The sequence below is a fragment of the Trifolium pratense genome, linkage group LG5 (assembly GCF_020283565.1).
Source record: "Trifolium pratense cultivar HEN17-A07 linkage group LG5, ARS_RC_1.1, whole genome shotgun sequence".
NCBI classification, from domain to species: Eukaryota; Viridiplantae; Streptophyta; class Magnoliopsida; order Fabales; family Fabaceae; genus Trifolium; species Trifolium pratense.
Genome location: NC_060063.1, coordinates 36,799,075 through 36,813,622, shown reverse-complemented (window position 1 = coordinate 36,813,622; position 14,548 = coordinate 36,799,075). Strand labels below are relative to the sequence as shown.

The 14,548-nt window shown below is 33.8% G+C and overlaps 1 protein-coding gene across 1 annotated transcript; it reads right to left on the bottom strand.

Moving 5' to 3' along the window:
* Positions 1–402: 402 nt before the first annotated feature.
* LOC123886982 (ABC transporter C family member 14-like) lies at positions 403–8,752 on the bottom strand. Its single transcript, XM_045936244.1, has 11 exons — positions 6,365–8,752; positions 5,774–6,094; positions 5,444–5,530; positions 4,092–4,715; positions 3,833–3,997; positions 3,111–3,405; positions 2,194–2,408; positions 1,662–1,967; positions 1,491–1,554; positions 1,015–1,254; positions 403–748 (listed from the first exon to the last, which is right to left on the bottom strand). Exons 1-11 carry the CDS (start codon positions 8,495–8,497, stop codon positions 654–656), a joined length of 4,545 nt encoding a protein of 1,514 aa, XP_045792200.1. The 5' UTR covers positions 8,498–8,752; the 3' UTR covers positions 403–653.
* Positions 8,753–14,548: the final 5,796 nt, after the last annotated feature.

Genomic DNA, 14,548 nt, shown 5'->3' with positions numbered 1-14,548 from the left:
TAATCTTTTATGCTTGTACTATTTTTTATGGACTTTTTTTATCTTGTAATGTTTCCGTTATGTTAGCACGTCTTGTGCTAAGGTAACCGTTTTAATATATTTTTAGCTTCTAAAAAAAACCAGTTGAATTTATTATCAATTAAAAAAGTAATATTAAACGAAATTGATTAGTATATGATTTTGTATTCTAAAAAATCTATAAAAAAAACTTACACGAAATGTCTGAGAAGTTACTTATTATTGATGGTTAAATATTTTAGCATATACTTGTCTAAAAAGTTAAATATTATTTATGGTTGAGTCATTTGAAAGAAATTGTGCTAACACTTATGATAATTTTTTGTTTATAATTTACAATGGAGTTGATGTTCGAATCTACGACCTCTAGTATACTACTCAAACTGCTCACCACCGGGTCAAACCTAGCGGCTTTTATGATTTTTTTTTGTATACAGCTTCTGCCAGCAAAGCAAGAATAAAACACAAGAAAGAAAGAAAATTAATTAAGCCAAACTTTCATATTATCCTACTCAAATTATAGGGCTACATAAATGGCAAAATTTTCATACTCTAGATTTTTTTGGATCTACCAACATAAGTGGCAAACAAGTGAAACAACTACCATTAAGCTCTACTAAAACAAAAAACTGTCATTAAGCTGATCTATTAGAATACTCCTTAACCAATGCTGCAAAAAGTGAATGCCTTTCAAGCAAACGTGATGGCTTGTCATATTCCTTTGCCAAACCTGCCAAAAACATCAAATACCCCACAAATTCATCAATCCACACATATAAACCTATATTTTTGGTATCACTGACACAACATTGACATATCACATGTGTGGTTACGTTCAATCAAACATCTGATAGCAGACGGTCTAGCGGATCGTGGAAAGTGAGGATTACCCTCACTTATAAACATATATTCAAGGTCATCTCGCAACAGATGTGAGACTTATTAACAGTTCTTAGGTTTCCTATGAACACATATAGATATATAACATAAACATACCTGCATCTATGACCAAAACTCTGTCACAATCCATAACTGTTGGTATTCTGTGAGCGATGCTAACAATTGTACGATCCGCAAAGTCCTCTCTGATGATCTTTTGTATAACAGCATCAGTTTGTGAATCAACTGATGCTGTTGCTTCATCCATGAATAGTATTTGGCTTCGTTTTAGCATGATCCTTCCCAAGCATAGAAGCTGTCGTTGCCCGACACTCCAATTGTCTCCACCATCAACCACTAACAAAATAGTATAATAAACACATTTCAGCTCATAGTTTCTTATCATATTGGATCAAACTAGTAAAAAACGAAATTCCGAAGGAGTAGCGCAGTGGTATGATTTGGGATATAGAATGAGTATTATATAGAATGTTTTCGATTCGTGCTATTGAAAAATTCCTACTTACCCTAATATTTTCGTATAAAAAACTATTAAATAATGAGATTTATGAGAAGAGTTTGTATTTGATCACCTAAAGCCTCGAGTTTCTCAGGCTTTGCAGCCACCACTTCTTTCAATTGGCAGCGCTCGAGACTCTGCACCAGATACAATTTTCGTTAGTAAAAACTTATGAACTAACATAAAACGTGAAGGATTTGAATTTAAACAAATCAAACAAGCAAATGCAGTATATTATACATACCTTCCAAATTTCTTCTTCTGAATATATTCCAAGAGGGTCAATGTTGGTTCTTATTGTTCCTTGAAAGAGTACAGGCTCTTGTGGAATAATTCCAAAACGTGACCTTAAATCATGAAGGCCAATATTGGAAATGTTGATACCATCAATGATTATTTTCCCAGCTGAAGGTTCAATTAATCTAAACAACACTTGAATGAGTGTTGATTTTCCACTTCCTGTACGGCCAACAACACCGACTTTTTCTCCACCTTCAATGGTTAAAGAGATTCCCTTAAGAACTAGAGGAGTGTTTGGCCTGTACCTAACCTGCTCACACCATTTTATAACCAAAGATATTAATGCATGTTACTTTGTGTGTGCTTGGTTCTGTGGTGACAAAAATTGATTATTCAAAACGTAAGTATACTCCCTTCGGTTGTTACTATGAGCAAAAACCCACTTTTTAGGTTCGTTGAAAAAGTAATGTATCAGGTCAATAATAGTGACCGGAGGGAGTTTGTGCTTAGCCAATGTGACTACAATTAATATATACCTGTAAATTATTTAACTCTATAGTGCCATGACTAGGCCAATTCTGAGGAGGAGATTTGTCAGCTATTTTCCATTGAGCTTCTGATGGGAGGTTGGTAAACTGTTTTATCCTCTCAACTGAAACCATTTTGTTCTCAACTGAGCAAGTCATTGTTATGGTAAATGACAAGAGACCACTCAGAGCCAGGCCATATGATAGAGACATACCAACATATTCTGCAAAAGCAAAATCATATCCAAGTGGAACAAATCTTGTTAGTTATATTTTTACCTAAATAATGAGATCAAGTTAATAAATAAATGGTTCTATACTACAAAATTCATTGTTTTAGTTTTTGTTTAAAAGAGGGTTTTGAAAAAGTTTTGCGACCACCAACAATGAAATGGTCCAAGTGGTAAGGAGGGTCTTGGTCCCCCTTAAGCATGTGGTCAGGGGTTCATTTCCTGGCTCATGCATATGAAGAAAATTTGGTTAACTCAATATTATGTTAACGGTGGTGGAAACTTCGTACCAATATTATGTTAACTAAAAAAAAAAGTTTTGCGACCACAATATGAGTCTTGACATCAAGATTTTTTAATATCTTTGTGACCACATTACAACTGCGATCAAGGTCGCATCACCTGCATTTGACTACGATTCTCAACAATATCAAGAACCGTGAGTGATGTTGTGACCATATTTTAAAACCTTGGTCTGAAACTATGTTGCAGTAATACATCACATTGAAGGTGTGTCCTTTGTCTAGCATGTGTTGGTGTCGACCGACAACGCACAAATATATATGATTACATTCAAATATTTCATTTTATCAAATTATTATCATTATCAATGTGTCCGTTTCTGTGTTTCATAGGTCTGAAATAGTGATTGAGCATGATGATTGTTAAATAGAAAGATGGTGAAGAGGATTTTACCTGGCTTAACAATAGCACTTGGCAAGAAAATCATAAAAACCGTGGCAATGCAAAGGAAAACCACTCCCATATAGTCCAAGCGAAAACCAAGCCATTCATTTGCTCCATTGTTATGAAAATCCATTCTTAGACTTGCATTCACCCTGTCGATGTTTTCCTGAGAAAACGCATTCTGCTTTCTCAAGCTACGGATTGTCATAACGCCAGAAATGGTCTCTGAAAAGTGATGAATCACTGGAGCTTTTGTGATTGAATCAAGTCGAGTTAATTCCCTAGAAGTTGCAAGGTAGTATTTCTGCAAACCAGAACAAGTTAAGTGTTAAAATGCACCAGATATTTTGTTTTACTTGTAATATCAAAATGCACCAAAGGCCTCTTTGCACTAAGTGCTCACAAAAATCATATAATTCTTTTTTTTTTTTTTGAAAACTCGGTATACGGCCGCCGAAGGACCGACTACTAGGTTTTCGAAAAGATCAAACTTCAAAAACAAGCTTATGACAGGTAACAAATCAGACTTGTGCCTTCAATTTTTTAACAGACCAGACTTATGCAAATCCTAGCTCGGCAGTCCAGCCTATTTTGACCCCTAACTGTAAGGTGAAGATTATCTAGGCTTTATAAGCTCAATTTAGGTAATATCTTTGGCCAATGTGAAAATTTCATGACAATTACTATATAGTATTGCTAAAAATTTAAATAGGAGAGTAAGTATATCATACCCTATACAAGTTGTTGAGCCAAAACAGTGGAATTAAGAGGAATACAGTCTCCCAAGAATTCTGGCATGTGACAATGAGGATACTGAATAATGATAAGTATGCTATCATTACAAAGTTTACCAACATTGGAATTGATATATCCACCCAGAGTATATCAGTAGATACCTAAAAAAAATCATAAAAAGAGTAGAGTTAGAAAGTCCAAACACCGTTATTCAAAGAAGAGACACATTATTTTGACACAAAATGAGAAACTCACTCGACTCAAAATTCTGCCAGAAGGAGTAGTATCGAAGAACGACATAGGTGCATGCAAGATGCTTTGAAGCATTCCAATGAAGAAGCTTTGAGATGTCTTTAGACCCCAATATGTAAATAAGAAAGCTCTTGCCATCACAACTATGCACGCAACAACGGCTATAATAGCATAGACGATAATGAATGTGAACGAAGGAACGCTAGAATCTTCTGCAGTTGCAATTGCTAGCCAATAATCACCAACCAAAAATGAAAGCATCCAAGCCACAGACATTGCAACCATTAATACAATTCCCCACCATCCAAATGCTTGAGTGAAATAATGTTTGTATACTGTAAGGTTCACGCGACCAGTTTCTCTTTCCTCGTCTTCAACGAGCTTTGCTGCAGTTTTATCAGACTTAGGTTGATCTTGAGAAGACTGTTTTTCGCCGGCAGTTTCTTTTTCTTTTGAAGCGATGCGGGCTAGTTTTGGAGATTGAATAGAATCATCACCAGCTTTATCACTTGTTTCTGTAATTTCCATAGAGGATTCATGAGCTGCCACAAGTGCACCAAAGTCTAGCCCTGCTTTGAGAAGTTCATCATATTTTCCACTTTGCACTACTTTCCCGGCACGCATCACCTTTAAAGTTGGTATCAAAACAAGCCAAATTAGGTGCTCAGTTGCAAAAACTTTATTGTTTAAGGTTATTTATTGCTGACAAGTTATCAGATCTTGGACATGGAAACTTTGCCAAATCCACGAAAACAAATGTTATAATAACAGATACAAGTATATGGATTTGGTGCCTCTAATGTAAAGTAAGTAACTTGATGAGAAATCTAATCGTTGATATTCCAACACATCTATGATTTGTTATGCACAACTTGGTAAGATAATTTGTTATGCACTTTTGGCCCCTTAACTTTCAAAATAGCACTTTTGGCCTCATAACTTTCACAAACTTGCGATTTTGGCCCCTTGACCAAGTCAACGCACATGTGGCAAGTGACTCACACGCCATGTCAGTATGTATTGCCACAGGACAATGTCGCACATGCCACGTCAGCATATGTAGTAAGCCATGCTGACGTGACATGTGAGTCAATGTCCATGCGGCAAGACATGCTGACGTGGCATGCAAGTCACTTGGCACATGTGCGTTGACTTGGTCAAAATCAGGGAGGCCATCCTTTTGCAAAAGGGGTTAAATTAGAGAAGTTTGTGAAAGTTAGAGGGCCAAAAGTGCTATGATGAAAGTTAAAGGGCCAAAATCGCAAGTTTGTGAAAGTTAGAGGCCAAAAGTGCAATTAAGCAAAGAAAGAAAAAAAAAACTCAAACATTTTAGGGACTTGTGAGCATATACATACCATTATAGAGTCAACATTATGCAAGAAATCAACTTGGTGGGTTACAAGTAAAACAGTCTTATCTTTGAGAGCTCCCAAGATACATTCCTGCAACAATATAGAAGAAAAAAAAACAGAAACTTCATCATTTGTGATTGTATCAGAAATTTAAAACTGACAATTCATTCATGACAGAAAATGGAGCTAATCTGATATAATATAATGTTTCTAATCTGATTTTTTTTTTATATAATATAATGTTTCTAATCTGATATATAGCTATAAACTAGAAAATGGAGCTACTTAATTTAGCACTACTTGTAACTTATACATTGTAACTTTTTTCCTTACCTTAAAAATAAATGATCCTGTTTGAGCATCAACAGCACTGAATACATCATCAAGGAGATAGATGTCAGTCTCTTGATATACAGCTCTAGCAAGTTGCACGCGTTGTTTCTGGCCTCCGCTGAGGTTAATACCACGCTCTCCAATCTCGGTTTCGTCACCGTCTTCCATCATTTCAAGATCCTTTTCAAGGCAGCACACTCTTATAGCTTCCCTGTACTTTTCTATATTCAATGGTAAGCCAAACAATATGTTTTCTTTGATGGTTGCATTCTGAATCCATGATGTTTGTGCTACATATGATGTCGTCCCACATACTCTAACCTGTAAGATTATGCAAGTAAAATATTTTTTAATACATTTGAAAAGCTTAGTCATGAATTCTTGAAACAAAAAAATTTGCACCTAATGAAACACTCACAAGTGCTTATTATGTTAATATATAAGTTCAAATAAGTCGATCCAAACAGACCCTACACCTGATATGCACCTTATTGAGTCAAATACTAATCTTCTTTGCAAGAAGAAGAAAATAACTTGAAATGCAAGAAATAAGAAAGGAAACTACATGAGTCAAAAGCAAGCATAACATACCTTTCCTGAGATCTTGAACATTTCTCCCAACACAGAAGCCAGTAACGAAGACTTGCCGGAACCAACAGTTCCTACAACAGCAGCATGATCCCCTTTCTTAATTACCAAGTCATCAACTGTCAAAGCTACATTCTCATCCTTATCATCCCAAGAAAATTTCCCATCTTTTATCTCGACAGCTATGTCACCATCACAATTTTCCTCTCTTTGCACTGCATTCACATCCATTTCCGTACTACTCATGAATGCATCCAACCTCCCTAAAGAAATTGTTGCTTGAGAAATATTGATAAGAGCTTGAGGAAAAGTCCTCACAGGCTCTTGAAGTATCTTGATAATCGAAGTTATTGTGAAAACCGTGCCAGCATCCAAAGGCATTCCAATAAAAGTTGCAGTTCCAAAGGTAAGAACAGTTACGGCTAATGGAGCAGTAGACAAAACTCCCATGTTAACAGCAAAATAGTACAAGAATTTGCCAATCCATCCATGCTCGGTTTCACGAAACTTTTGAATTTTGTTACCAAGGTACTCTTCCCAAGCTTGAAACTTAATCACACGCATATTATTAAGCAACTCATTTGTCGCCTTCATCCTTGAATCACGGCTAGTCATTATCCGAAACTGGAAACTATTACTACTCTTCGTTCGATAAAGCGTGAAGAGAAACACAATGCTTGTTCCAAGCAATGCTGCAAGAACAGATATACCGACATAGCTATACATAAGAGCCAATGCTGCAGCAACTTGTAATGGCATCAACCATATAGGATGAAACTGCATCATCAAATCGGAGAGTTGTTGAGCATCAACAGCCATGTGGTTAACAATCTGTCCAGTTCCATGAGCTTGTCTTGAAGAACTTGACAACCTTAAACCCTTTTTGTAAACCGAAGTGATTATGCTCGAACGAATAAGCATACCGAGTTTCTGAGAATGGAAGTTGAATTGATGAACACTAAGTACTTCAACCGATTTCGCTGCAAAAAGGATCAATATCAAAACAATACCTTCACTAGCAGTACTATCTTTCCTTGATGTGAAATCAACAAAACTTTGAATCAACAATGGACCGACATACATAACACAAAGCCTAATGATTGCAAGGAAACCGGTGAAAGCTAATTGTTTCCAAAAACACCGAAAAAGGGTTAATCCAACTGGATGTTTACTGTTTTCTTCTGGTTTAGGCCAATTATTTTGAAAAAGTTCTGACATTTTTTCAGCTCTAAAATCAAGAGGAAGTGAAGGAACATCTTCTAGTTTAAGGGGTTCTTTGTAACCTTTATTAATTAAAGGATTCATCCAATACCAAACTGTTTTGGACAAAAATGAAGAACAAGCATAAGGACTCAAAGTTCTATCGGTTGAAACCGATCGATATGTTGATACTACCACATCAGATATTCTTATCACATGAATCCCTGATGAACCTTTTATAGCTATCACAAAAAACAACAAAGATAATGGAAGATTAACCAATGAGAATATATCATCTATTCTCAAACTAATCTCCAAACTTTTTTCACCAACAGTTATCATTCGAACAATAGCCGAAACAGCAAACAAAGTAGAAATCACAAAGTTTCCTATCCAATAAATTCTCACTGATAAAGGGTGTTTAGAAGCTTTGAACTTTTTCTCACGTACTAATAGAATCACTATCACTATGTTAACTATTGCTTGAAACAACCGAAAAAGTGATTCTATTTGTTTCCATGAAGAAGCTTTTGTTTGAGTAAGAGCCAAGATTCCTAAAACAGTATAAGTTAAAGCCAAAAGGATAGTTACCAACAAAGGTAATTTGAACCAAAAAGTGATTCTATAATCAGAATCTTTCTCCTGCAAAAGTGGTTTTGTGATTGAGGAGTTAGAGTTTGTTCTTGAATTGAACCTTGAGTAGAGCTTATGAGCTGCAAAAGCTAAGAGTGAGAGCAAAAACAAGGAATCAAGAGCAGAAACAAAGACTCTTTGAGGACATGGAGATAGGAAAAGAAAGGTTAACCATTGAAGTATGAGGTTTGGTGTAGATGAAGATGAATCTATAAGAGTGCATGAAGGTGAAGTAAGCCATGAAGATGAAAAAGAAGACATGGTTGAAAGATTATTATGTGATGAAAACTGATAAGGTTTCATGTTACATAGAAAATATGTAACATGTTTGATACATGATTTTGATGCAGGAAGAGAATAGAATTATTAAGAGTTGTGTGTTGAGGGAAAAGTGGTGTGAAATGAAATTGACAATGGGAACATGAAGAGTGTATGGTGAAAAAACCAAAGTATTGTTTCTTGTTTGGATTTTGCTTGTGAGTGGAGGAATAATAATATTAATAATGTTAATAAAATAAGGTCCATGCGAACCACGCTTATAGTATACTAGTTAAAAATATTTAAATGAAATATAGGAGGCAGCATGTAACTGTACCTGTGTCGTATTATTGATCAAATCTTAAACTTTATCTTTTAATATGTACATCACAGAGTTTTGCTTTTTGCTGATAATCTCTCTACGAAGCACGAACACTCTTTAGTTAGATGTGTTAGATGTCAGACACATGTTGGTGTCTGATGCTATCACGATACTAATATATATAATTATATTAAATTATATTATATTTTTAAATTGTTATTGTTGTCGACTGACGTGTTTGTATGTATGTTTGGATTTCGTAGTAGTATGTATTAACTTGTCAAAAAAACATTATTAATTTAGCAAAAGTAGTGATAATAATTTGCTTACTGTTTATTTTTTGATAGCTGCATATCAGAGTGAAAATGAAATGGAACCACGAGATTATGATTATTTTAGCTCTCTTCGGAACACAAAAGAATTACACAGAACAAATAATCACAATATAGTTATTTTCATTTAGTATTTTTATAAATATAAATGTATTTTATGTATACTTTTATTTAATTATTCTTAATTCAACTAACTTATTTATTTTTAATATTTTTTTCATAATAAATAAATGTATAAGTGAAATTAATTATTTAAAACATTTGAAAATTGGTCAAAATTTCTTCTAAAAAGAACCAATTTTATTTTTTTTACTTTTAGATGAATGCTTAGATACCCAACTTAATTTATATTTAAAAAAAATTATGTCTTAAATAAATAGATTTTGCCTACGATAACTAACAATATAATATAAATTGGGCACTAAGAATTTGCAAATTTTTTAACATGAAATGTATCAGTGTTGCAGAAATTCATGAATAAAAAATGACCAACAATTGACGCACAAAATTATACACGGGTGAGTCAAATATTGAAGTGTACTCAATTAAATTACACGTGGCATCCATTCAACAACAAAAGTGGTGTTTTTGCATCTGGTCGACAATTCTTTTAATAGGTGTAATTCTTAATTAAGAGCACCTCCAACATTGGATATTTCAACTTGTTGACCAGCCTCAACTATAATACTTTCAACTAATTGTAAATCATTAATATTTAGTTTTATTTTCCTTTTCTTCATCTTGTTTCTTACTCTTGTTATCTTTTATATTATAAGCTTGTATACACAAGCAAATTCTAAACCCTAATTTGTTTTCTCTGTTTTTCCTCCATTTTATCTTGCAATTTTTATTAAAAAATAATACAATTTTATCTTAACTAGGATTCGAACTCGCAACCTTTCAGTACAAGACAATATTTCCAACCACTATAACAAGTATACCAATTGTGATTTAAATTATGTGCAATAATTGATAAGCACTATCAATTTTAAAAGTATATCATATCAAAATTATTGTTGACTATATTATTTATCACGAAATATTTTTGCAACATTATTGGTGTCAGATCAGCTGACCAGGTCAGAAATAGTTTGGACAACTACTTCACAACTTTCGATTGATGACATTTTGCACAAACAGAGACGCTTGCTTGGTGCTCCAGGTATAAAATATTTTCACCTATTTCTATAAAACCATACTTATTAGTTGTTTATTTTTTTACTCATGTAACCTTGCTTATATCAGTTTTTAAATTATTTATTATGCAGTTTATTAAATTGTAGTTTTTTAAAATTGGAAAAAGAATTTTGTCAAAAAGAAAAAATGGAAAAAGAATTGATATTTTTTATAAATACCCTTTATTTTTATTTTAATGTATCCAAACATAAATCAATTCTGTTTAACTCACTTTTAACCAAAATCAAATCTATCAAACTCAATTCTGCTAAATCAATTTTTTTTTTTTGCAATACAACCAAACACAACCATAATCATGTCACTAATCACATTCATTATTTTGATTTTAACATTGCAGATTTAATATTAACCGATGATCAATTGATACAATATGCACTAGCAGATATTGAGATGATGTTACGTAGTTGTGGGAAGTTTAAAAGATTATCCTCCAATGCCTAGAGCAGACACATCATTAGTTCCTGGTATACAAAATAGTTTAATACACGACGAATTGAATTATAATAGACAATCATTAGTTGAGGAACATGTTAGATTGATGTCAACTATGACTTCAGAGCAACGTAAAGTATATGACAGAATCATGACAAGAGTTAACGAAAACAAACCTGGTGTGTTTTTTCTTTATGGTTATGGCGGTACAGGGAAGACATTTATCTGGAGGGCCATATATCAGCCGCATTACGCTCAAAAGGTGAGATAGTTTTAACAGTTGCCTCGAGTGGGATCGTTGCATTGCTTATACCTGGCGGTAGAACAACACATTCAAGGTTTTGTATTCCTCTAACTGTTGACGAGTTTTCAACATGTACCATAGTTCCTAAAAGCCCTTTGGCACTATTAATACAAAAAACAAAACTCATTATATGGGATGAAGCACCAATGCACAAACACAGTTTCGAAGCTGTTGATCGAACTTTAAAAGATATTCTCAAAATTCTGTTGATGAAAAAAATAAACACATTCCCTTCGGTGGAAAAGTTGTTGTTTTTTGCAGAGATTTTAGACAAATTTTACCAGTAATACACAAAGGTACAAGGCCAGAAGTTGTTCATGCTACTATTAATTCTTCGGTTCTTTGGAATTTTTGTGAAGTTTTAACATTGAGTAAAAACATGAGGCTTCTCGGTGGTGCTTCGAGTGCAGACGTTGAACAAAGAAGATTGTTTTTTGAATGAGTTTTGGGTGTTGGCGATGGAGAAATTGGAGATGACAACGACGATGATTTAGAACTTGATATTCCATTAGATTTATTGATTCCAAATTCAGGTGATCCTCTTGCTTCTATCGTTGAAAGCACCTATCCCAAACTTTTACAAAACATGAACGATATAACATATTTCCAAAATAGAGCTATACTAGCTCCTAAAAATTCAATAGTCGACACAATAAATGATTATATGTTGGATTTAATTTATGGTGAAGAAAAAACATATTAGAGTTATGATACTCCACTCACACAAAATGTAGACGGTCAAACAGTGGATGATGTTCATATTCCCGAATTTTTGAACACGATTTCTACGTCGGGAATTCCAAATCACAAGTTGAGACTTAAAGTTTGAGTTCAAGTTATGCTGTTAAGGATTTTAATCAAAAATTAGGATTATGCAATGAAACATGACTTATTATTACGAGATTGGAAAAACGTGCTCTTGAAGGAAAAGTTATTTCAGGAAGTAATATTGGTGATCAAGTTTTCATACCTAGATTTTCTCTCACGCCATCTGACGTGAGAATTCTTTTTAAATTTCAACGGAGACAATTTCCTATAATAATTTCTTTTGCGATGACTATTAATAAGAGTCAGGGACAATCTTTAAATCATGTTGGGATATATCTTCCATCGCCAGTGTTTTCACATGGTCAGTTGTATGTTGCAATTTCAAAAGTTACTTCTAGAAAAGGATTAAAAATATTGATCATCGATGACGACGGTGAAGATACGATTAAGACTTGAAATTCTGGCACACTCCTGTTTCGATGTTGAACCTGATGCTTCACCACTGTAATACAGTTTCAATGCTTAATCTGATGATTCAACATCTAACATCGCATACAAAATGAACAATAAACGTAACAAACAGAAAACTAAATAACACAGTTATTTGTTAACCCAGTTCAGCATAAGCCTACTCTGGGGGATACCAATACAGGAGTGAATCCACTATGATAGTATTAGTTTGAAGCCCTCAATAAACAACCCGTTTAAGACTTCTCACCTAATCACCACCCGTGCTATATTCTACCTAAGAGACACCTAGGTATGAGAACCTCCGCTCACCTCCTCTTGATCACAGCCACTATGATCATACACTATTACGTTTAACAGGTGAAGACACACTTCATAAAATATTCACCACTTTCGTACTTCAAAGCTTTGGAATGGTTTACACACACTATCTCCTTGCTTAGAAGCTCCAGAGATATTACAACACAAAGACACACAGTTCTTAATCTTGCATCAAATCAACACAAGAATATGAACACAATGACACAATACTAAAACCCTAAACTCACGCTTTGTAAAACACAAATCTGGTTTCAGTGGTTTGAACAATGGTGTCAGCTTCTTAAATAACTTGCGCTAGCATGGGCTAGGTCTTGGATTGGGCTTCAAAAACTCAGCAGGATCAAAGGTTCCTTCAAGGAATATTCTTCGAACAAATGTTTTGTTTCCTTAAATGGATGATTTGATTAGCAAACAAAACTAGGTCATGGCCGCCTTCTGAACCATAACGAACGGCGCTACTTGGCGCACAAGTAGAATTCACGTGGATTCCATAAATAGAAAAGGCGCGAGATCACAATGTAACAGGCCCGGCCCACTGGATGTGGTATCCAATGTTGAAGTATTCTATGCAACATCTTGCTTGTACTGGATGATGGAAGCATGTAGTTCCACATCTAGTTTGGTCATATGTTTTAGCAAAATGAGGCCAATCATAAGACGCCAACAAGACTTCGAATGTGGTTTATAAGAAAGTCTTCCGTAATATAACATAATTTTCTTTGTATGAATATTTATCCAAAATTATTGTTGAATTATCGTTTAATGTTACTCAACTTTTTTCATATACCTTACATTATTGGAATTATCATATCTTATTTAATCATTATATATCTTACAGCTAATCAGACTCGTGCACCGCACTGGTCGATGTTCTAGTATATATATATATATAAAAGTTGTAATTTCTCCAACTATATATATATATATATATGAGTTAGGATCCGTTGACACCAGGTGTCAAACTTTATTTTGACACCAAATCTAATCCGTTCATTTTTTAGAATCCAATGGTTGTGATCAATTCAATTAAAATATAACGTGATTGTGTCTCTAGTGAATTACTCCCCAATTCACACTTGCATAAGCCCTCTTGTTAATCAAAATAATAATTTCCCAATTCACTGTGTTTGGCTATCAATCAATTTGGTATATCTTTTTACTTAACCCTAATTCATATCATGAAATTCAATTCGAATGATTTAAAAAATTATCATTCGTTGCAATCTCATTCAGATACCCTAGACTCATTACCTTCCCCTAATAGGGATTGATTTCATGAATTTTAAATAGGTTATCTGCATATTTTGCAATCCATAATAGGAATTAACCAAAATGTGGATTTCGTAAAAAAAAAAAAATGTGGATGTGAGGTAACATAATAGACGAGGATTAAATTTATCGAACTGATCAAAGAAAGTATTGATCTGAATCATATACACAAATGTTTGTCTACTGAGTTTGCAATTGATATTGATATATGGGGAATTAACCAAAGGGGAAGAATAGGAATGTTGGTGGAGATTAAGCAACAACAAATTTTAACGAAAAATAAGGATCTCCTAATATATATATATATTTTGGGTACAATCTCCTAAAAAATACCTAAATGAGTTAATTTAGCAAACTATTATTAGCCTTTGATTAAAAAAAATAGACGATCGAGATTTGGTGTCAAATTAAAGTTTGACACCTGGTGTCAATGGATCCTAACTCTATATATATATATATATATAAAAGTTGTAATTTCTCCAACTAAACCTAATTTAACCTTAATCCTAACCCTAATAATTCATATTAAAATGTTAAAAAAATACTCAGTAGGATTCAAACTCATGACCTTTTAGTTATATTTCTATATAAACTTACCACTAAGCCATATCAATTATGTTGAAATAATTTTGTAACCAACAAGTAATCAACATCATTTAAATGCACACTTTTTAAACTTAATA